Here is a 26,549-nt window from a genome sequence, read left to right on the forward strand (position 1 = left end):
CGATGAGTCGCTTTACTATTTATTAATTTACTTGATGAATATATTATTTCTTTGGCAAACAAACCACGGCAGTAAGAAATTGAGCGATTTATTAGTTTATATGATAGATAAACTATTCCTTTGGCGAGCAAGCAGTGGCAATAAATAGCTCAGCCATTTATTAGTTTATATATTAACTCAGATGATTCTTTGGCAGGCAAGCGATGGCAAGTAAAAGCTTAGCATTTTGAAAGTTTATTAAATGGATAAAATATTTATTTCATCAGCGAGAGACGGCAAAAAGTAGCTTAGCTACTTTTTAATGTATTAAATAGATAAAACAAAATCTAAAAATAGATATATTTCTATAGCGGGAGTGCTACGTTAATGAGAAGCTCAGCTATTCATTAATTAATTTATTAAATAAATTATTTTTCTAGCAAGCAACCAGCTGCAAACAAAAAGCTGAGCTTATCATTATTTTATTTGGAAACTACATTTTTTCTTCGGTGAGCGAGTGACGGCAACTAGTTGATTAGCTATTCATGAATTTATTTATTAGATAAAGCATTTTTTTTTGCAAGAAAGCGACGGCAATGAGTAACTCAGATTTTTAATAGATTATTTAATAAATACAATATTTCTTTGGCGAGCAAGCGGTAGCAATAAATAGCTCAGCTTTTTATAAATTCCTTTTATTGTTAAACTTATTCTGCGGCAAGCAATCGTCGGTGGTAAATAGCCCAGCTTTCTATTAATTCATGCAATGAATAAATTTGTGTTTCTTAGGCGAGTAAAAGCGGTGGCAATAAGTAAATTAGCCATATAATAGTTTATTCGTCAAATGAATTATTATTATGGCAAGCAAGTGTCGGTAATGAGAAATTCAGCAATTTATTTGTTAGGAAAAATCGGGTTTCACCTGGTGCGTATTCGACCAGGGAATCACGAGTCAGCCAATATAACTCTACGCTTATGATGCTTTTTTACTGCTAGCCTATGTTACTATTTTATCTATAAATGATAAATCAAAACTGTAATGTTGCTTAGCAGCAATGTTTGATTGCCTACTGGCACTTTGTTTCTCACAATACTGAGATCCGATTAGATTCTGCTTGCTGATACTTGCTTGCCAAAGATATAATTAATTTTTCTTTCTTTCATGTTTTACCAGGTTAAGTACCGCGACAGTCTAAGCATCAGATCCAGGATAATCTCTATTTGTATCACTAATGCTGTTTCGCATTTACCCAGGCTCGAAGACCTGTTCAACAAGGATAAAATTTAACACGAAAATTGTTTTGACATAAAATTTTACGGAAAAACCTTCCCTAAAACAAACCGAAATTCATAGAAACTTTTTTCAGTAAAAAAAGTTATTCGAAAAATCTGTACTCATAAGAAATTGAACCCAAGACCCCTAAAATAGCATTAAATCTATAACGAGCACGGTTACCACTTAGCTAAGGGAAAACAATTAACTTTTTTAAATAGAATGAAAAGTGGGTGATTGACTTAATGCCAACGCATGCTCAAAAACAATTTACTTATTTAATCAATGAACTATTGAAAAAGTGAGGTAATCTTTGCTGTCACTTAATCATCATAAAAAAAACTTTTTTATTAAATAAACTGATCAATAGCATAGATTGTCCATGATGGGAACTGAAAAACAGCTATGCAACTTTTTGCCGTTACTCTTTCAGCAAAGTAAAAATTGATTTGTTGTATGAACTAATAAATAGCTGAGCTACTTATTGCCGTTCCTTGTTAGCTAATGAGATAATTACATTATTAAGTGAATGAATAAAAAGCTGATTAACTTATCGCCGTTACTAAATTGCCAAATAAATTATTTAATTATCGAATATACAAATAAATAGCTGAACTACTTATTGCCACTGCTTGCTCACTAAAGAAATGATTCATTTCTTAAATGAACTTATAAATAGCTAGGCTATTCATTGCCATCACTCGGTCGCCTAAAGAAGAATTCACTTAATAAACAAATAATTAAATAGCTGAGTTACTCCTTGCCAATGCTTGCTTGCCAACCAAAAAAAATTATTTATTAAACAAATAATCAGCTGAGCATATTATTGGCACCTTTTGCGCCCTAAATAAATGATTAATTTATTTATTAACTGAACTGATTAATAGATAAGCTACATTTTAATGCCACTTGCTCACCAGAGAATCATATTTACTTATTAAACTAATAAATAGCTAATTTACTTATTGCCACCGCTTTTGCTTGCCAAAAAAATAATTTATTTAACAAATGAAATAACAAATAGCTAAGCAACGCGTTGCCACCACTTGCTTGCAGAAGAAATGATTTAAGTATTGAATGAACTGAAAAAAGCGAAACTGGTCCTTGCTGTCAGTTTCTTGCCAAGAAAATATCTTATTAATCGAACAAACTATTAAAGAGCTAAAATACTTATTTCTGTCGGCTGTTAGATGACGACTTGCGTAAATTAATAAATTTTTATTTTTATTCTATTTTATCCTGTTATATTTCATTCCCAATGATAAAATTTTAAGACTCTTTACAGAGTCATACTCAACGAGAGTCGTCGACTAACAAAGCTGACTGTGAACTTCGTGGCTCTTGGAAGTGTCAAGTGACAACCGAAGCGAGCCATGAAGCCTAAACACATGAAGTCAGCAAGTACCGGCCCCATAGCAAGTAAGACAAAGAAGTTTAACTAAAACTTCGTGCAAGGTGCATTTCTTTGCGCGGCGTTTTAGTTAGTAGCCCGCTGCCGCTCATCAAGTGCAGACGTAATAATTAATTTTATAAGATTAACCAGACATTCCGTCTATTTTTTCCTTTTCTGTTTTATTTTATATGTATACTAGTAATATCAAATAAAGTGATATAAAACTAATTGGAAAAGGAATTTAAATTATTATAAAATAATAAATAACAAATAAATAAATATAAAAATAAATAATCATAAATCGACGGAAAGAGAAAGACCGCTCTGCTTAGCAGATCTTGGGTATAGAATGTCCGCTATTTCAGCAGGACAAGAGGGATGAACCGCTCTGGTTAGCAGGTTCAGGGTAGGAACAGTGTATTTGTTCTGTCTTGTAAGCGTGTAGTATAAGAGGTCACTATTTTCTTATTTTTCTATTATAATTTAAAACACATTATTATACTATTACTTATTTATTTTTTTGTTATTTTAACGACAGTTAACTCTTATTTATTTTTCCGTTTATTTGTTAATGTAGTATTACATTTATTATTTTTTTTTTTTTTTTTTTTTTTACTTTATTTATTTATTTATTTTATTTATTTATTTATTTTTTTTTTTTTAGTTATAACAAAATATCGCATATACCATGCTATCCGCAAAAGCACAGCATGTACGCGTCCGCGCACAGTGTACTATATGGGGTATTACGCGTCATTCATTAACATGCTTCATTGAATGGTGTTTGGTGTTTCTTAAGAAAAAATAGTAATAAGAGAATATATAATAAACAAACAAATAATGAGAGACCATAAACCACGCTCTGCTACCAATTCTGTTAAATAACGTTTAATGTCATTTAAGTTTGTTTTCAGCTTCAAATCAAAAACTAAAAACTGTGGACTACAGTCTCACGCTCCTTCACAGGCTGCGGGACAGCAGATAGTCCAACTATTTGTTTGTTTAAGAAAAGATTAAAAGGAAGGAAGAAGTAGAGTGTTGAATATAATATCCAGATTAACTTACCTTTCTATCCGCTAATTATCAGTTCTGACGACCTGCACTTTCTCTTTCCGTCGATTTATGATTATTTATTTTTATATTTATTTATTTGTTATTTATTATTTTATAATAATTTGAATTCCTTTTCCAATTAGTTTTATATCACTTTATTTGATATTACTAGTATACATATAAAATAAAACAGAAAAGGAAAAAATAGACGGAATGTCTGGTTAATCTTATAAAATTAATTATTACGTCTGCACTTGATGAGCGGCAGCGGGCTACTAACTAAAACGCCGCGCAAAGAAATGCACCTTGCACGAAGTTTTAGTTAAACTTCTTTGTCTTACTTGCTATGGGGCCGGTACTTGCTGACTTCATGTGTTTAGGCTTCATGGCTCGCTTCGGTTGTCACTTGACACTTCCAAGAGCCACGAAGTTCACAGTCAGCTTTGTTAGGCGACGACTCTCGTTGAGTATGACTCTGTAAAGAGTCTTAAAATTTTATCATTGGGAATGAAATATAACAGGATAAAATAGAATAAAAATAAAAATTTATTAATTTACGCAAGTCGTCATCTAACATCGGCTAATTGCCAAAAAATATTTCGTTGATAAAAAATGTATTAAAAAGCTGAGTTACTTCTTGCCGTATCTTGCTGATCAAATCAATATTTTAACCATTAAATAAACTTATAAATTGCTGAGCTCATTCTTGCTAGCACTAACCTGCCAAAGAATCATCTTAGTTAATATATAAACTAATAGATAACTGAACTATTTGTTGCCACTGCTTGCTCGCCAACTGAAAAGTTTATTTATAAAACAAATTTATATACAGCTAAGTTACTAATTGCTAAGCTTAAGTTATATATTTATCAATTTAAATAATAAAAAAGCTGAGTTACGTAGTTTTACCGCTTGCTCGTTGATCAGGAAATTTATCCATTCAACAAACAAAAACTAAGGTAAGCTACTACTTGCTGATAGTTGCTGATAAAATAAATAATCCATTTATCAAATAATGTAATAAAAATCCAAGCTACTTACTGCTACTACTTGCTCGCCGAAGGATGAATTTATTTATTGAATAATCTAATGAAAAGCTAAGCTACTTGTTGCCGCCACTTGCTCACCAAAAAATTTATTTGATTATGAAATACACTAATAAATCAATAAATTACTCATTGCAATCACTTTTTTACCAAAAATAAGGATTATTTATCAAATAAACTCATCAAAAGCTGGGCTTTTTATTGGTGTCACTCGCTCCCAACATGAATAATTTATTTCTTAACTGAGCTGATAAATAGCTAAACTATAAACTGCCATCGTTTGCTCGCCTAAGAAGTTATAAATTTATAAAATACGCTATAATTAACAGCTAATTTACTTATTACCACTACTTACTCACCAAGTAATAATTTTATTAACTCAATAATCTATCAAAAAGCTGAGCTACTCGTTGTCGTTGCTTGCTTGTCAAAAAAAAAGTTTATCTACAGGCTAGCAGTAAAAAAGTATCATAAGCGTAGCGTTATATTGGCTGACTCGTGATTCCCTGGTCAAATACGCACCAGGTGAAACCCGATTTTTCCTAACAAATAAATTGCTGAATTTCTCAGTACCGACACTTGCTTGCCATAAAAATAATTCATTTGACGAATGAACTAATATATAGCTAATTTACTTATTGCCACTACTTTTACTCGCCGAAGAAATAATTTATTTATTGCATGAATTAATAAAAAGCTGGGCTATTTACCACCGACGATTTCTCGCCAAAGAATAAGTTTAACAATAAAAGGGATTCATGAAAAGCTGAGTTATTTATTGCTACTGCTTGCTCGCCAAAGAAATAGTTTATCCATCGTATAAACTGATGAATCGCTGAATTTCTTACTGCCGTGGTTTGCTTGCCAAAGAAATAATATATTCATCAAGTGAATTAATAAATAGTAAAGCTACTAATTGCCGTCACTTACTCGCCAAGGAAAGAATTAATTTATTTAAAAAAGTAATAAATAGCTGAGCTACTCCTTGCTGTTTCTTGCTCACTAAAGAGTAAATTAGTTTATTAAACTAATTAACAGCTAAGCTTCTTATTGCCATCACTTGCTGACTAAAGAAATTATATATTTACTAAACAAATAAATAAATAGCTGGGCTACTCTTCGCTTTTGCTTTCTCAGCAAAAAAATAATTCATTCATAGAACTTAGAAATAGCTGGGCTTGTTATTGGCATTTCTTGCTCCCCAACTAAATATTTTATTTCTTAACTGAACTGATAAATAGCTGAGCTATGAACTGCCATCACTGGCTCGCCAAAAAAGTTATAAATTTATTAAGTAAACTAATTAACAGCTAATTCACTTATTGCCACTACGTTCTCACCAAGGAATGAATTTACTAACTTAATAATCTATCAGAAAGCGGAGCTGCTTGTTGTTGTCGCTTGCTTGTCAAAGAAAAAGTTTATTTATCAAATAAACTAATAATCCGCCAAACTTAATGTTGGTACCACTGGCTTGCCAATGAAATAATATATTTATTAAGTAAATTAATAAATGGTAGAGCTACTTATCGCCGTCACTTGCTCGCCGAAGGAATTATTTATTCATTAAATGAATTGTTAAATGACTAATCTAATTATCACCACAGCTTGCTTAAATAAAAATTATTCTAGTTACTGTTAAAATCTCCAAAACAGCAAGGCTTTTTTAACTGGCGCTTTCTTTCCCAGTAATTATGCTATAATATATAATATTGTAATATATTTATGTAAATCTTGAGCAAATTTTACCCAGTGAAAATTCATTTAAAAGTTGCCTTGATTTTTTATTAGGCTAATGTTGAGTCCAATTTTTACATATTCATTATCGGGTGCAATTTTAACAGAGAAACATTTACTGTGAAAAATATGACGAAAAAAAATTCGTTTACTAAATTAAAATCATTAAATAGAAAAAAAAAAAAAATACTGATTGATAACTGATTTATAGTAAATAAATGATTTTTTATTCACTTTTTAAATAAACTTGTCTTTGTCTTTACATCGTTTCTATAGGTGTAGAATACGCAATTTTCTTTTGATATTTAACGTTTTGTATGATTAATGTTTTCTCTATTGATGAGCTCAAAGAAAAATTTAATCCAATAGAGAGAATCGTGAAAAAAGGATAATAGAAAAAAAAAGTAAGGACAGATCCAGGTGTAATAAAATAATTGTTATTTCTAAAAAAAAATTAGCTTTAATTTTTAAAAATATTGAAATGTAACTAATACTTAAATTTTTAAAAGTAGCATCTCTTTAAACATATTTGTTAATTGCAAATGTTTACTTTTTTTAAGTAATTTAACAATTTTGGCGCAACAACTGTATTGATTGCTGGCACTTTAAAAATATTGGCATGCATAGCAAGCTACAAAATATTACTTTGGAAGCTTGTGGAGCTACATAAATTACGAGAACACTAGTTTCAAGCGTTTTAATTACAATTATTGGAATGGTTGAAATTGAGCAGTTTGATCATCAATATCAGCTGTATAGTCTGACTTAATTGGTATATTATTTGGTTCAGGTACTAACTTATTTTTGTTTTCAACTCTCATTGTTAGTTGAATAAAAGGTATTACTTCAACTATGGTATTACTCGCATAGTTAGCTACCCTTAAACCAGAGACTAGGGACTCTACAGCATTATTTTTATAATATACTTCTGTTTGCATCATCGGTGAGACTTGTGGGAATGGGTCCATGCCAGGAAACGAATCAACATTTCATTCAACGTTTGAGCAGATCAATGGTCAGCTCTACCTTACAGAGAGTATACTATTGCCTGGCCATATGGAGTAGTACTCACAACCAAGCGAGCTCATCTAGAACACTAAGACACATTTAAGTTTCCATGATTTGTTTGAGCCAATAAGCCAGAAATATCACCACCCTAAAATAAGATTAGTAATAAAAAATAAGCATCACACAATAAAAAACAGAGTTGCAAGAAAAATTTTTACTGCTACGTACTGGAATATCACAATTAGGATTCCAAGAGAGAAATTTATTGTCTTTTTCATAACTGAGAACATTAGAATTATAAGGATTCCAGGCAATTGATATAACTTTTCTTCGATGGTTTTAAAATTTTTTTACGGTGTGGTTGCAAATCTCACATCTCACAGGTCAATAATTAGAGTTTAACCCTTTTCTGAAGCAAGAGACAGCTGTGTGTGACTAAATATCAGGATGTTAGTGTACTGATTTTCATCTCACTTGTATTCCAATAATGATGAAGAATTATTATGTTAAAATGCCTGATGGTGATGCTCATAGAGGCTCTTGAATGGCATCGATGAGTATTAACATGGCTTAATTCTTCTTTAAATGACACAACGCTGTGAGAATGTTGAAGTTAGAATGTGCTGCACTGTAAACAACAAAATGCTCTCATGTCAATTGTGAAAGTGTCAAAAAAGAATGTTGCCAAGTAACGTACCTCGTGAATTCCATGATTTATTGATTGATCTAGTCCTTCCTCAGGTGGTAAGTTTTTTTGGAACTAGAAGACATAGGCTCATTTGTCCAATTAATATACAAAGTATAAATGTCACTATATGTCGCACCAGTAGCTAGAAATTAAGACTAAAATGGATTCAAGTCCAGTGCTCTCACTGGACCTTTGTGTTTATCGGGATTGCTAATCAAACAGTTGCTGTCGTTCTTAAACATCTTGTCAGCATAATGAATAATTATTTTTCCACAATCATAGCAACTCACAATAATACCAGCTGGATTCGTTTCGCCAGCTCCCCAAATCATTTTGTAAAATCTTGATGGTAATTATAATTATCATACTAAATTTTTCAACACTACGAATATTTCAGGTACATCTAAATAAAAAAAAGGACAAAACCTTCGATCACTTGGCATACTGATCTTGATGTACATATCATACAGCCTGGCTGCTTCAGGTTGAGAGAATACAAATCCAAACTGGTATTACAATACTACAACTTATATCCAACTGCTGAGCAACTGTTTCTACAGCCAGTAAAATTGGAAAGTTGGTTGGCTGCTGGACTGGAGGTGACCAGGTTCCATCTACAGCTTCATGGAATTTCTGAACCTTTATAATTTACTTCATTTGAATAATCATAAAGACCATCTACCACAACTGTACTATATGTTTAAAATATGTTGAGCTGCGCACTTGTTAACTTTGATTACGTCTGAATTTTATTTTTATTATTAACTGTTCTATTAGCATCACATGGCACCAAATTTTTATGAGAGAGTTTAGTGACTTTTTTCTGTACCTCTATTGTGAACAATAGTTATAAAAAAACTCTTTACTACAGCCTCTGGAGCAACTAGAGATTCACAGCCATTCGATGATTTCAGAGATTTAGGTACATTTTCTTGTCAAACCTCATCAGATCTTGATTTTTCATATAATTTTTCAAAATTGTATTTGATAAAACCAATAATTTAAATTTTAACCTCTTGCTTCTTGATTAGGTTTTTTTTTGTTTTGGTTGATTTGATTGCAGGAAAAGTGAATCACAACTTTGTGACTGGAAACTTGTGGGAATTACTTATTTGTCAGCAATCCCACGTTAAAGTCCTGCTTGATTTATATACAAATTTAAGAGAGACAAAAAACTATACAAAAAGAGAATAAAAAAACAACTACTGCAACTCACTAAACACTGTTGGGCTTATAACTGAAATATGCAGTTTACTTGTCAGATCTGCTAAGCAACTACATGTCAAACTGCTAGCACTAACAGTAGTATCTTTGCTTACCTCATCGTTTGACTTGGTGAGAAAGGCCAGACTTGTCAGCTCGACCAAGTTGTAGAAAAAAGGAGTCAAGGCTTCTTCGTTATTAGCACCGGCATGGCAAAGGACAACACTGGGCACTTATGCAACAATCAGCTGACAAAATACATCATCATGTGCTGTCGGTCAAGTACCCGAGACTATATGTATATGCACGCATTCGGTGACACAATATATGTGCATATATATATAATCGTGCAGAGCTGCAATTTAAGAACCGTTGTCGTAGCAGAAGACGCTTTTGGCTGTCTCGCAGCCGCGACCAAAAAGCAGTCCCCCTACCCCTCTCTTAGACGGGAGAGTGGTAGGCGGACCACTTTTTGCCATCTTCAAGCCAACACTGCGTAACTGAATATCTGCGCATGCGCAATAGTAAGAAGACGAGCTGCCGTAACGCTGCACTTCAGCATCTAATACCTATAGTTTCCTCATTCTCATGTGGTCAGTCTGTCTGATTTATACGCTCTCTCTATCTTTGTATAACCTTTGATTTGATCTTACTTTTTCATTCCGGTTTACTATTGTTCTCAAGATTGTAAACACTAAAAATAGCACATACTAAAGATAGTGATAATAAACGCGTTAGCATTTTGCAATAAAAGTGATAGTGTTGTACATTTTATTTGCCCAATCGCCTACTGATAGATCCATACTTTTAACAAGTTATGGGCCTTAAGTTGTACTCTGAGTGTTTACTCGTTTGATCTTTTCAGCGTTTTTCTTTTCGCTTCGTATCAGAGCTTATCGCACGTTCCGACTGTGCCTTTTATTACTATTTTGTGTTAGCGTAACGGTGGAAGCAACCAGAAGCTCTTTGTTGGGGGGGCAATCACTATGAGATGGAGGAGCTTGGTAGTCCTTCTAGCCCAATTTCTTCTGATAAGGGCGAGGGTCAGCCCTAGGAGGCGGCAGAGCAGAGTCGGGATGAAAGTACAGCGGTTGAACTGCTTTGAGGTGCAAATGGCGGCCCAATTCTCAATGCCTCAGGCGGAGCAGTCAGGGAAGACTTTTCTTTTTCAAGAAAATTTTTCAAGAAATAAATAAGAATGAGGAAAATATCCTCTTCGACTAAATTGTACACACAATCTCCTGTTTACTAGACAGTTGCTTTACCACTTGAGCTACCGAGGAGCTGTACATTTATTGGCACCAAGGAAGGACACTTCTTTTATTTTATTTATTTCTCAAAAGATTCTTTTGAAAAATAAGCTATGTGGTTTAGTATTATAAGTCTTAATTATATTGGATTTTGAGAAAAAGGCATGTATAGGAAATATAGTATGCTTCTATAGAAAGTGTTTTAAGAAAGTGTAGGACATGAAATTATTCGCCTAAACACGTTGAACATCTAAAAAATTACCTTAATAACTTTTTTTTCACAACAAGTCGTCCAGTAACTTAAAAAAAAACGAATATACTCTTTTACCTACAGTTAACTCAATATTAAAATTAATGATTGTTACGCATTAGATAATAAATAATGAATTATGTTCTGATAATTTATCAGTTAAAAGCTTTATCAGCTGTATATATTTTAACAATTGATATAAAAAAGATGAACTAAATTGTTGGTATAATAAAAAAACTTCATCTATACAAAAATCATGTAACCAAAACCTCCTTAATAATAACAACAAAAGTGACAATATGTTCCAAAATCTAACAGATCTTTATGTACCAGCAAATTTTAAAAATTGCGTAGCTTTAGGACAAAAATTTGCGTTAAAAATACAAATTTTATCGAAGAGTAGAATTCCTTAAGCAATTTAGAATGTAGAAAATAGTTTACAAAAAATTAACGATCTTAATAGTTAAATAAAAAGTAAAATAAGAACAAAAATCGTGCAAGCCACAAAAACGTGTAGTAACAAAAAATTAAGACTAGATAATACTGAACGAAAAAATACTTATAATTTAAAATGTACAAGAGCGATCCTTAGAGAGAATAAAGATATTATTTTACTCGTTCAGATAAAGAAAATGTAACGGTTTGCATTGACAAAAATGTATACTTACAGAACATGGAGGCGATGTTAAACGATAAAACCCCATACCTTATGGTGAATAAGAATCCATGAATTAGTTTAAGAAGTTTACAAAATTTTAACGAAACTGAACGACAGAGAATTTTGAAAATATAAGTACTATAACAATTAATTAACACAAACTAATACAAATTTATTTAGATGTTATGGGTTGCCAAAAATACATAAACCTTCTCTTTCATTTAAACCTATTATTTCATCGATTAATTCTCCTACACACACTCGCCTCAACCCTCTGTGATTCTTTTTCAAAAGTTTTTGAAAAACCTTATTCACATTTAAATAATAGCGTTATAAAACAAATTAAAACCTTGAAATACCAGATAATTATATTTTTATTTCTTTAGATGTTATTTCTTTATTTACGAACATGTCATTAGAATCAGTCATAAATAGTTTGGAAAAAAGATACATGCAAATCCACAGATTATCAAAAACTCCGAATCATGAAATTATAGAATGTACAAAATTTTTATTCAACAATGTTAACTTCACTTTTAATACAAAATTTTACAAACAGATTTTTGGCAGCCCAATGGATTCTCCTGTCTCTAAACTATTCGCTGATTTAGTTTTAGAAGATCTTGAGATGGAAGCCCTGCGCTTGTTAAAAGAAAATCATCATTGCGTTCCTTTTATGTATTAAAGATACGTCGATGACACTCTCATATGTGTACACAAAGATCAGGCAGAACTATATTACAGATTTTTAATTAACAAGACAATCACTTGAAATTCACTTGTGAAGTAGAGAAAAACAATTCTACAAATTTCTTAGACATTACAATTACACATAAGAACTTGAAAATAACCACTAGTTGGTATCTTAAGCCAATTTCATCCAACAGAATAATTAATTTTAATTCTAACCATCCCCAACGTTAAAATCCAATGCTGTATACGGTTTGGTTGATCGAGCCGTTCTTTTATCTGATAAATCTTTTCACAGGAAGAATATTCTTACGGCTAAGAGAATCTTACGTGAAAATTACTATACTGAACTTTTTATACAAAAATACATCAAAAAAAGATTTCACCAAATAAAAACTACTAAACTACTAACTTCTTACCAAATGACAATCTAAGTACTAAAATAAAAATTTTTATTCCTTACAACCCGTTATTTTTCAGACTTTGTTCATAAACTTAAGAACAACTCAATATACAATTGCACTCTACTATTCAAAACAAATTCGACAGTGTTATCATTCTTGGAAACGATAAAATTGATAAACTTGATCAAACCAATGTCATTTATCATTTCTCTTGCAATTCTTGCTCTGCATCATACGTAGGTGAGACAAAGAGAGCATTGAAAAAACGGCTAAACGAACACAAAAGTACGAAGAAAGATGAACTTGTTGTCGCTTCACTCATGAAAGAATTCAACCATAACTTTAATTTTTCTCAAACCAAAATTCTAGATCATGAACTAAATAGATAAAAAAATTTAATATCAGAAATGCTACACGTACACTCGACTAAACAAACAATAAATAAAAAACAGGATACCTTATTTCTCAATAACATTTATAAGGTTCATATAAGTAATAATCTCTCTTGAATACGTACACACGTTATCTATATTTGCAAGAAACGTCCATTTATTGTTTGTATGTATGTATAGATATACGTACATGTTTGACACTTTACGTTATTCGTTTAAGGTGACCAACAGTCTGTAACGATCGTCTTAACAATATAGACGTGAGTATCTATTAATTATATTTATAAATAGTGGCCCTACAATGTAATTTACAAAAATTATTGTGTTTTTTGTTTTTGTTTTCTTTGTTAATGCAGTGAGCCTGATGAGGTTGGCGTTAAGACCAACGAAACGTTGCTCAAACTAACACCTAATTTTTTGGAGTTTTCATTTGTACTTCCAAAACTAGTTCTTACTGATCGTGTGCTTAGGTACTGACCCTAAAGTGATTCAATAACTCAGATTAATTACATAAATTCTTACAACATAAGTTTATACATAAAATAAAGTTTTTTTTATAACTATTAGATTCAAACAAAAATTAGGAAAATTTTTTCTTAACTTGAATTAGAGACTGTAAAAAAGCATTATCTTAAAGACGTTATAACATCATCAAATTTTATTTTATGTAGTTTTGTTTAATTTATTGTATAATTTATAGTTTCAATAATCATAATTATTTTTTCATCGTTTTGTTGAAGAAAGAAATTATGAAATATGGTGAAGAAGTATCATATAGGGTTTACTTTGCATTCTTATACATGCATGTTGAATTAAAATAGCAAAACAAAAAAGTTTTAAAAATATTAATGTAAAGTTTATTTAGTTCTATACTTTTGACAACACAAAACTTATTTTCACCACAAAACAACCGTCAACAAGTAATGCTTCTCGATCATTTATATTATTTAATAATTGTGTATGTTGTCTTATTTTAGTATGCTGAAATACAATGGGATTTAGATATTTTTAATACTACTACAGAAATTCAATACATACATATTTATACACATATTTAATAGTTTTAAAGGTACTGTTCATGAAGATACAAGACTCATTACAGCGACAATAACAATTTCGAAGAAGCATCGATCAAATACTGTGTTTTTGTTCTCAGACTCAAATTTTTAAATAATTTTTGCTTCAAACATAATAGGTACCTGCTTTACTACTCTCTTTAAATACACCTATGTGTATAATCATAAGAATTGATTTCATTAATGGAAACGGTGAATATTCGTAGGAAGCGCAAGCCGTAAAAGTTGTGTGGTGTATATAACATATTTATTGAAGATAGTTTGCACATCACTATTCTGCCTTAAAAATGTTATTAATACTACTTGTAATAAGAATAAAAATCAAAACTTTTTGTCACATATATTTTTAGATTCTTAAAAAAAATAATATTCCGGTTTTATTTTAAATAATCTCACATTCACAAGTTTTCCTTGAAAAAGCAGGAAAATAATGTTTTGACCTTGTGTACACCTTTTCAAGCCATCATACATTGAAAAAAAAAATTTTCAGTCTATAATAGATGTATAAAATGTTCCAATAAATAGAAACTATCAATTGAATAAGTCAGTTAATAAGAAAAAAAATGGAAAAATCTGTGTCTAAAGTCCGATAAATCTGGATCTAAAACTAATAGTCTAACTCACGGTGCTAGACTTGTGATCTTATAGCGTTAGCATAAAAAGTTCCGTATACTCTTTATATTTTATAATTATTTGCGGTTGATTATTTAAATTTTATAGTCAATAATATCGTATATCATGGGAGAAATTAAAACTTTTGTTTAACACGCATTATTTAAACGTATTGAAACTTAATCTTCAATACTAAAGCTGAGAATTATTTGCTTTTTGTAATGCAGCAAAACTGTAGCACTGAATAAGCTTTCATTATTATTTAAAAAAATTTTGTTATGCTGATAAAACTTAATCTTTATTATTAAAAATGTAGAACAAAATAAATATGATCTTTCTTTACAATTTTAATAATTTTTTTTTACTAAACCGTGTAAACAGAATCATTATGATTAAATTAATAAAAAATAAAATTAATTAAATTAAGTTTTACATGAAACAAAATTAAATAAAGTTTCTATGTTCTTACGAAATCATTTTGATAGGCTTTGAGAACAGTTACAGTAATATCAATTTTCTTGTGTAAATCGAACAATTTTTAGAACAAATTCTTAATAACTTTAACAAAACAATAGAAAATAACGTTGAACAATGTTATTATGTCTTAAGGATATTGCTTTTTTATAGTCTCTTATTCTAGTTGAGAAAAAATTTTCCTAATTTTTGTTTAAATCTAATGGTTTTTAAGAATACCTTATCTTATGTATAATCTTATGTTGTAAAAATTAATATAATTTATCTGAGTACTGTATAAATGAGTGAAAAATTGTTTTTCCGCCCTCGGGTGGTTTTGGGAGGCTGGTACTTCCTCGGGCGAAGAAGCAGTTTTCCGGAACTTGTTCGAAAAGTCTCCTTTACAAACCTCGTTACGTCACTCGCCTTCGGCTCGGGCCGCAAACCTCTCGGTTCGCAAACAGAGACTTTTCAAATTCGTAGGAAAACTACTATTTTGCAATAGTGTGCGAAAAATAGGTGTTTTCCAAACTGATATTGGTGTTGAAAATCGATTTTCCCACATAGTGTGCGGAAAATATTTTGCGGAAAAACTCGTGGCCAGTGACGGTAACTCGTGCCGTGCAATCACACTCGTCCTACGCACTCGTGATCTCAACTGGCACTCGTTCCCGTCAACTCCGGCCACTCGTGCGAGTCAACCATGACTCGTGCGGGAAATCGTCTTTTCTGCACTTGTTACGTAAATAACTATTTCCTGCTAGTATTCGATACCAAGATTAAAGTATTAAAAAGGGAAAGGTAATCTACAACTTTATCGTGACAATAATAATAAATTCATTACACTTTTAAATATCGACTAATTTTACCTTGGAATGAAAAGTATATGTAAAGTATAAGTAAAATCCATGAACAAAAAGCAATTGTCAAATCAATTACTAGATTTATTGTAGACGTACGTGTTAAGAGACACGAAGCAGTATAAAATGTTCACTTGTAAGATGTTAATTATCAATTAGGTAACCAAGGTGGTAAATATTATTCACGAAATGATGAAATAATAAACATAAGTTTCAGATGTACCTCATGATAAAGTAAAGTCTTCTCCAAGTGTCTAATTCACTCTGGCGAAGTGGGTAAGACACTTTACTACGATCCCTGCAGACCAGGTTCAAATCCCCTAAGTAGAGAAAACAGATGCTTTTTTTTTTTACTTCTTACATTAGCTTTTCTAACAGCTTTTGAGCCAAATTAATTTTTAATTACATGGGTTATAATTTTTTTTTGTCGCCAAAAATCTTGCCTAATATTATGTAGAATATCATGTATACTATCGTGCAAGAAATCTTTCACAATATCCTATAAGATTTCGTGTAGGATCTCTTGCACGATATCGCGCAGAAGCTTTGTTACGAGGATACAATGATTCAGATCTATTAACATTCGCTTGTATACTATTGTTTGTACTAAATTTTAGCTTACCGACAAGCATTAGAATCACATAACTCTTATATCGAGCTTAGGTAAAAGACAGCTCTAAAATCTAAGAATAAGTAACTTATTTAAACTTACGGTGCAAGTGAATGTACAGCTCCTCGGTATTGCTTAAATGGTAGAGCAACTGTTTGGTTAACAAAAGGTTTTGTGCTCAATCCGCACCCAGAGAGAATATTTTCCTTAATGTTTTTTACTTCTACATATATTTTCTTGAAAAAAAAACTATGTGGTTAAGTATTATGAATCTTAAGAATATTAGATATTGAGAAAAGGCTATGTATAGAGGATATAGTGTGCTTTAATTGAAAGGGCCGCCATCTATGCATAGCATCTCATAATACAATGATCTAGTTGTATCATTATTCGCTTGTATAATATTGGTCATATTAATTTCTATTTTACCAACAAGCATTAAGTCATATAACTACTATATCGAGCTTAGGTGAATAACAGCTCTGAAAATTAAGAATGAAAAACTTATCTAAACTGACGGCGCTAGTGAATGTACAGCTCCTTGGTAGCTCAAGTGGTATAGCAACTGTCTTGTAAACAAGAGGTTGTGTGCTTGATCCACATCCACGGAGGATATGCCTTTTATTTTTATTTAGTTCTTAAGAAATTTTTTTGAAAAAGAAACTATGTGGTTTAGTATTACGAGTCTTAAGTATATCGAATATTGAGAAAAGGGCATGTATAGAGGATATAGTGTGCTTGTATTGAAAGTGCCACCATCTGTGCAAACGCACGTCTTGATACAGCGTTGGCCACGATAGTCAAAAGTTTGCTGCTTACCGAAACCTTCAGATTGCTTCTTTATCAGCACCATGACCAGCCAAGCTGTGAACTATTGCTGATGTATACATATGATGTATGTATACCAGTGCCTACTACCCGATGATCTGGGGTACTTACTGACTACTTTATTAATTAAACAACAATAATACATAATACAAGCGCCTACCACCTGATGTCAATTATTTATCGATAATATAATTTTTTTTAAACTTACTGACTCATGACGCAACGTGTAATATCGATAGAGTAATCTTAAAATGATTTTGAAGCTTATTATTTATTAATCAATAGGCCATTTTAAAACTAAGATAATCGTATGGAACATACATTTCAACACTTTTTCTTCGTACTGTTGTATAAAAATGCAGCGTCCAAAGCGTACTATTTTATAGGGTTGCGATGTCATTTATTTATTATTTGAATTAATTGTGAAATTTTACAAGGGACTTTGGTAATAGACACTCGTGTTAGTAGTTAAGAATTAATTATATAATAGTGCAGCCAGTAAGCGCCTTGGGACATTAGATGATAGGCCCTTGTGTTATGAGTTAACATTTTATCAATTAATAGAGTGACCAGTAAGCGCCCAAAGTCTTTGAGTGATAGATGCTTTTATTACTATTTTAGATTTATTATTTTATAATGTGGCCAGTAAGCGCCCTGGGTCACCAGGTGATAGGGGCTTTTGTTATTATTTAAGATTTATTATTTTATATTGTGGCCAATAAGTGCTCCGGATTACCGGGTGATAGGCACTTGTATTATTAATTAACTTTTTATTTATTCATAGAGTAGCCAGTAAGCACCTCAGGTCATTGGGTGATAGACGCTTGTGTTATTATTTAGGATTCCACTATTTGTTAGAGTGGCCAGTGAGCGCCCCGGGCCCTGAGTCATCGGGTGATAGACGTTAGTATATACACATCATTTGTATACATCAGCGATAGTTCATAGCTTGGCTGGCGGTGGCGCTGATAAAGAAGCGCTCTGAAGGTATCGGTCAGCAACAAACTTTTAACCATCACGGCTAATGCTGTCTTGATACAATGATTTAGATATACTTAGTAACAATCGCTTGTATACTATTGGTAGTATTAATTTCTAATTTACTGACAAGCATGAGAGTCACATAACTAAAATAAAAAGTGGTTTAGTTACTTGTTACTGACATTTAATTGCTAAGGAATTAATTTAATTTTAACTTCAATTCAGAAAAGAGTCAGGCTTCTTATTGCTTACGCATGCTTATCAAAAAATTCATTTAATTATCGTATAAAAGTAAAAAATAAATGGGCCACTTATCTTGACCCCTTACTTGCCTACGTAATTAATTTAAGAATAATGTTCGTGTGAGAAAAAACCACTTATTGAAGTTGCTTACACACCTAAAAATTTATTCAATTATTCTGTGAATATTGAAAATTACTAGGCTAATTATCACTGACGCTTGCGTGCCTAAGATAATTAATTTAATTATTTTACAAACCTGAAAAAAAGTACTGCTACCAATTTTTGGTGCTAGCACAACCAAGAATCAGATCATTTATTGTACATGGATAAAAAACAATTACGGTCCTTATCGCCATCGCTTATTTCCTGAAGTATTGATTCGATTATCGTATGAAAAACTAAAAAACAGTTATTATGTGGATATTTATCGGTGGCGCTTGCTCTTCCTAGAATAAATATAATTTTTGTACAACACTAAAAAATAATTAGACTAGTCATCGACACCACTTGAGAAACCAAAAGTTAGATAATTGATTTTAATAACAAAAATTTTCATCTCGTAAATTAATTCCTAGTTATCAAGTAAAGGATAAAATATACAATTTTGCAGCATTCCGCTCATCAAAGTAGATTGAGAAGGTATTCGGATAGTTCCACAAAGCCTAGGTAAGTGTTTATCTACGAAGTGATTTTCCAGAAAACAGTGTCAGTGTGTGATGCTTATTAAAGATCAAGAGAGCTAACTGAAAAGTCTTGGGGATGTTACATACTTGTTATTAGAGAAACAAACTAAAAAAAAAAATAGGTAAGAAAAACAAGACTCTTTCCTCCCTTCAATAAATTGGTAACGTACTGCTCAACGATCCTTATACTACCTAAATTCATTAACACGATTTTCTATCTAAACTCACTTTTCGTTCAACCAAAAGATTGTTATAAATATTTTTAATCAACAATACTAAGTAAATTTTATTTTAAATTCTTCTAACGATATCAACCCCTTATACCTTATTCAAAGCTATCTGTTTTAAGGAAAACTTTTTTTTGTTAACATGTATTGTTAAAGTTTTAGGAATTACTATGGTTTTTATGTATGAAATATTTACTTCTCTTAATAACTCAATGTTGCATGCTGAAATGGAAAGCCTGACTGAATTTATTACTGACGAGTTGTAAGAAAAATAATGAATAGACTAGTATTTTAATATATGTAATGTTACGAATTTTTATTAACTTATTTTTTAATCCTTATAAGGTATTATCGATAGAATAATTAATAGACTTAAACTAAAAAATCAGAAAATAGTGAAGAAGTTGCTTTTTAAATATGGGTTATTAAATCAAATAAGTTTGGAAATTAAAACAAACAATAGAGTATGAATTTGTGTTTAAAGAAAAGTTTAAGTGTAGTGTTCGTCAAGTCAAGTGTATGCTATATTGCAGAGTTTTCTGTTAGTATTGCCTAAATTTTTGTGTCTTTTTTTCTGTTAAATAAAGCTATGATACTGTTTATAGGCAACATTCCTAAAAATATTTCTGTTTATAGCGTGATTTTTATCGAACATTTCATAACTTTAACGCAAAAAATGTATGGTTAAACGTAATTTTTTGCGCAGTAATCAGAATTCTCGTGTTTTGACTATTGTCATATGTCAAAAAGAGAGTACTCAATTCAAATTAATGTTAAAATTAATTTTGACATTTTTTTTTAACTCTTAATACAAGAAAAATATGAAACATCAAAATTAGGAACACGCTTTTACCAATCTTGCTCTATCAACATTGTCTCGGAATGGAAAAAAGGCATCACTACTGAGAGCAACATTGTCCAACTCTCTTAGCCAATTATCTACGTTGTCCTTGGTTAATTTTTCTGGAATAATCTCATACATTGCCTCCCAAGAATTTTCGTATGTATCTTGATCAATAGAACTAATAATAAAGTTATCAATCGCATTGGAAATCATTGATCTATTAATATCCTTTTTAAATTTCATACTGATCACTTTCGGATGCTGTCGTAACCACCTGTTAACCATAGAAATCACCATAATATTATTTTTTATTATAAGTAAATTTTACTAATCATAGATAAGAGGTAGTGTAATTACCAATTATTTGCCTTATCACCAGCAAGTCTAGTACAGTGTATTCTTGACTGCTGGCCAGCACCAATTCCAATTATCTGTCCATCCCGGGCATAACAAACAGAGTTGCTTTGTGTGTATTTGACAGCTATGGTTGCAACTGTCAAATCCCTAAGTGCTGCTTCTGTTAAGCTGGAGTTTTCCGTTACAATATTGGAGAAGGTTGAAACATCAATTTGAGCATCATTTCGTTTTTGCTCCAGGGTCATACCAAACAATATTTTACGTTCCATCGATGAAGGTTCGTAGGATGGATCGATTTGCAGAATGCAATAGCCACCACCTTTTTTCTTACGCAGTATTGTAAGTGCTTCATCCATATACCCTGGTGCTATTATGCCGTCAGATACTTCTCTGCAAAGTTTTTTTTTAACTTAATATTATACATATTTTCAAAAGATTAAATAAACTTAACTAATGAAAATGCAGTTGCTGCGCTCATTCATTAAGTTAGATTCTATGTTATAAAAAGTTAAGTTAATAGATAAGAGTTCAGCTCAGATCAGTTAACAGTGTTAGAAGCACTAGGACTTTTTAATCAAGGTATACTCATTATCATAAAATTCAACAACTTTTTCAAATTTTGTTGACTAACAGTTTTTCCAAGATAATAACCCTGCAGCAATAATCACCCTAAAACACATATTGTAAACAAAATAGCGGGTTATGATATCAATGGAAAACGTTTAATAAATCCTTAATTTTTTAAACTTCTATCAACACAAGTCAAGTTTTGCCCCTCTGTGCGCTTCGCGCACTAATCTTTTACTACAATAACTTGAAATTAGGGTTTTTCGATTTATTATTTATGTAAAATAGTAAGGTACCTCCCATTTGAATTTTTGTATCACTGTGTGCTTTACGAGTCAAAACAAACGTACAATGATCAATTAAATTTTGTTTACTTTTTAATATTTAGTACGATGATTAAAATGAGCATGAATTAAAATATGGTCATCACACTCTTGACTTATTTAAAGAGGCCTCGTGACGGTTCCTGAACCTAGGCTGAATCAATTTGATAGTTTAAACCGTACTGAATCAAACGGTACTCTTACTCAATTGAAAGTGTCTATTAAAAACTGATAAAATTTTTTTTGTCTGTTTCTAGTCGGTTTTTGCACTTGGAAAACACATAAAACACAATAACGTTCAAAATTTGACGCTTCTTATATTTGTTTCTTTACCAACGCAAGATCAAACATAAGTAAATTGACTTATAAAGCACTACCATCTAGATGGCAGTATCAAAACAAGGAGGTTTAAGTATTTTACATGGAATTAAAAAAAATAAAAACTTTTTATTACAATACCACATAAAATACTTGAACTCCCCTGTTTTGGTGTTGCCATCCAGATGGTAGTACGAAATTAGCTAACTTACTTATGTTTAATCTTGTGTTAGTGAAGAAATAAATATAATAATCGTCAAATTTTCAACATTATTGTGTTTTACGTGATTTTCCAAGTGCAAAAACTGACTAGAAACAGACAAAAAAAAATTTTTATTAGTTTCTATTAGAAACTTTCGATTGGGTAGGTTTGTTTTGAAAAAGTAAATAATAAAGAAACAACTAGAAGAATATATAATTTAAGTAAGAAAAGTACAGATTATAGTTATGGCACAACATGATGTCGGGCTGGCCATTACGATACTGTCTGCTATCATCGCATCGTCCAATTGTTTCAAAACAATTTCCTGCGCTGATAAAATCTCTAACCCCACGCTCACACCTGTCACATTCGCTTATATATACTTATTCTTAGTTAAGTACATAACAATAGTATTATACGACAGTGAATGTAACTTAAGGATGCTCATCACACATAGCGTTTTTTATAAGATTTTACTTAAATTTCAACAGGACTTTAGAAATAATGTTAGAAATGCACGAGTAAAATTTGAGACCGTTTTAAAATATCGTTTTGATATAAAATGTTTGAAATATAATTTAACACTTAGTTTTACGGGAGAGTTACACAAAAATAAAATGTGTCTGAAAATGATCCATTTAATTTGTCTAGTTTTTTTGCATTGACGCAATATAGAAAAAAAAGTTATATTTGATTTTCAAAGGGATTAACAAGTTATTTTTGCAATTAAATAATAAAAACTAGTTTGGATGTATGTTGTATACGTATACTCATCCACACACAACAGTTGCCGATGCTGCTGCGTACTCTTTACCTCTCTCGAGTTCTTCGTTATAACTAAGATAAACATGCTTAACTCAAAAGATCACCTTATTCAAGATTTAAAAAACTTTTTACGGGTAAAACACAATAAAAACTAAACAATTTATCCATATAATCTCGTATGAATTCACCAATAATAAGAAACACAGCTAGTGCATTAGTTTGCTTCGAAATATTTGGAATAAAAAAATAGTACTTATGAATAAACAGTTGTTTATTTTTTTTAAATTAACAAAAAACAAATATTAAATAATTGTCAATATATATATATATTGAAGCTGTAACAAAAAAACATAGGTTTGAAGTTTTTAAAAGAAATTTTATTATTCAATTAATAAATAACGAACGTAAATAATAGATTAAATATTAGGAAACAAATAAAATACCAATCAGTAAAAAAAAATTTTAATTAAAAATAAGAAAAGAAATTGTCAGAAAATTTAAAATATAACATTTTACTAATATATTTTAACACGTGTTACTGTTAGCTGCAGCAGGCCGTCAACGATAACTTTTTCAACTGTTAGAACATCGTACATGAATAATTTAAATTAGATGACTTACGCTATAACGCTTTCACTGTTTATTAAATGTATACATGGTAAAATGATTTTAAACTTCGATTACAAGCTTGTACTTTACAAGTTTCGCGGGCAACGTACCTTTGATTATCAATAATGTTTTTTTTTTATGTTGGTTTACTCGTAACAATCATATATTTACAGTTTCAGCTATATTATATGTTAAGTTTGTTCGTGAGAGGCATAATAGTTCGAAGCGTCTTAAATGCATGACAATTATTTGCCATTGAAAAAATGATTCAATGAATTTGCATCAAATCTTATGTAAAAATTACATTATGTACTTTAAAACACTTAAAATGTTGACACTGGCACACGGTGAAACTACTCGAAGTAAAAAAAAGTTTACAAGTTGGGAAGATGTCAATGACGAGCCTCTCTATAAACGCTTTAGCATGTCAACAACAGATGAAAAAGTTCAAGCAGTGGTGAGAGTTATTTTGGATAACCATTAAACTAATCCGTTGGCTCGTGTCATAAAACTTTATTGATCGTTTTGGGCATGAGACATGTGCCAGTTAAGTTTGTTCCGAAACTGCTTTATTTTGACCAAAAAAACCACCACATGAGTATCGTTCAAGAGCTGTTGACAGACGTCAACGATGATCCTGATTCACTTAAAAGGATGACAATGCCCCTGCTTACTCATTTTTGTTCGCGAGAAGATGAGGACTGCATCGCTAGAAGAGCTCAAAGTTATACTGGAAAGTGTTTATGAGAAGTATCTCAAGGATTAGAAAAAGCGTATCGTATAAACAGGCAATGACTGTAAAGGGGATCCCACAAATATTAATAAATTAAAAAAAATTTTTCTTCTAAAAATACAAAGTCACCTCACTTTTTCAACCCACTTCGTACATACTTGACTGTACGTGACACATAATATGGGTAAGTATGTTATGTGTAATATCTTACGTAAGTAACATCTAATAATGTTTTGCTTTAATTTGCTGTACACTAGTGTAGCAGATTATTTAAATGCATGTAACATGAGCACACTGAAAACTTATAAGACACTATTATTATTTACATTAAGGTTAAGTCCACATTGGTGCTCAAACCACGCTTTCTCGTACTCTTTTCTCAATCAAAAATAACCATAAGTTAAGATTAAAGTATAATAATAAGGATGAAAGTATCCTTACTATTTCTGTCCATACTTGTAGTACGTGTAACCTACACGTTCTCCGAAAGCCTTCCCCACAGTCATCCCTCTGCAAATAAACTATAGGCTATATTCATCAATACCATTGACAAAATTTTTTTTACCAATTGATAAAAGAAACTAAATTAATATCTTATGTGAAAATGTTTAATTCAATTATTCTAAGCCGTCAATACAATGTTCGGAAAAAATGTAACTCTGAAGCGTAGTAGTTCATGCACCCTTTAAGCGAATGAATACAACTAATGATACACAGAACAGTATCTTAATAGAATTTTTCAATTTCATTGAGCAAGATCTTCTGCGTCATTATTGTGATTCTAAAATAAACAAAATTGTAATGTTGCTCTAAATTTATGTACTTAATACAGTTTATGTGTGGAATAAGAGTAATTATAATAAAATTATATACACATAATATTTAAGCTGAAATTATGATTGTTGTAAGAATTAGTAACATAGTATTAATTCCAAACATGGTTAATGTATGTACTGAAAATTTATCTTTATTACCTTTCATTTCACAAATAAAACAATTTTACTACCTTGGGTATCTTTGAGGGTCGAGTGTGCCTTTGGTGGGAAAAACAGTATTCAGCACTTAAGTGCCATCCATCTTGGGTTACCTTATGGTCTCCTAGGTCTGCTTTACAGTACCCTTGAACTGTAAAATAACCCCTAGGCCGATGGTACTTTTGTGACAAAAACTACCATTCTCTTTCAGTTAGCTTTCTCAATACCTATAAATAAATCTAACGGCAAAAATTTTAATGAATGATTTGAGAAAACCATTGTTTTCTCACTATCAATTACATATTGAATTATCAACATGTAAAAATTCTCATGATTTAAATATGCAAAATAAGTTTAATTCAACGTGCTACATTAGAAAGTAAGGTATGTAGGAAGCTTATAAATGAAGTGTAAAGGACACATAAGGGTATTCGCTGTGTGCAGTATTCTGAAACAGCGCCACCTGCATGGCAAGAACGAGGTGCTGCTGGATAACACAATTACATAGCCTGTTATGGGCTGCAAACTTTGTTACTTGTTTTTTGTAGTTTTAATGCATTTTTGATACTGCAAGTATAGATTTTCAGTGTTAAGAATTTGTATTAAACAGAAAACAATCTTTTGTTACATTATTATTTATTTTTTTTTTAACTGTAAAATAATAGTTGTTATCTATTTGACACAAATTCTTGACACTAAAAATCGATACTTTAAGTATCAATAATGCATTAAAACTATAAAAAACAATTAACAAAGTTTGCAGCCCATAACAGGCTATGTAATCGTGTTATCCAGCATCACCTCCTTCTTGCCGTGCAGGTGGCGCTGTTTCAGATTACTGCACATAGCGCATAGTCCATTATATGTTCTACGAATAAGTAGCGATATTAAGTAAATTTTCACCTCACACTTCATGTATTTCTGATACGAAAAAAGTGTTAACAGCGTGTAGAGGCTGTCAATTCTGACTCACATTAGTCACTTATAAAGAATAAAATGTTATTGGAGTTTTCATAGCTTAGTAGTAAGCGGGCTAGTCTCCTAGCTGCAGAAACTTGAACGTTTGAGAGTTTAAATTCTGTTAGATATCAGAAAGATTTTTTTCTCGAGCTTATTCAACGGGATGAGTACACAGGATGCCAAAAACTCACTTATTTGATTTTTAAAAACAAATAATCCATTTTTCTGGTAATGTCTGAATCTCCAGGAGTTTACTTTTCTGAGAAAAGCTAACATCTGGCCAGCTCATTGGATAAAATT

The 26,549-nt window shown here is 31.2% G+C and overlaps 1 protein-coding gene across 2 annotated transcripts in view; it reads right to left on the reverse strand.

Annotated features, from left to right (window-relative positions):
• LOC106644600 (bifunctional purine biosynthesis protein ATIC) overlaps positions 1-26,549 on the reverse strand; it is a 504,490-nt gene that overhangs the window by 45,115 nt on the left and 432,826 nt on the right. For both annotated transcript variants that reach the window (XM_089595708.1, XM_089595713.1), the window contains exons 6-7: positions 20,799-21,188; positions 20,451-20,715 (exon numbers count right to left, since the gene is read on the reverse strand). In XM_089595708.1, coding sequence (XP_089451834.1) covers positions 20,451-20,715; positions 20,799-21,188 — 655 coding nt within the window. The remainder of the gene's footprint in view (positions 1-20,450; positions 20,716-20,798; positions 21,189-26,549) is intronic.

This window comes from Copidosoma floridanum, unplaced genomic scaffold, assembly GCF_036245765.1.
Source record: "Copidosoma floridanum isolate Cflo_tuat_1 unplaced genomic scaffold, Cflo_Japanese_pri ptg000004l, whole genome shotgun sequence".
NCBI classification, from domain to species: domain Eukaryota; kingdom Metazoa; phylum Arthropoda; class Insecta; order Hymenoptera; family Encyrtidae; genus Copidosoma; species Copidosoma floridanum.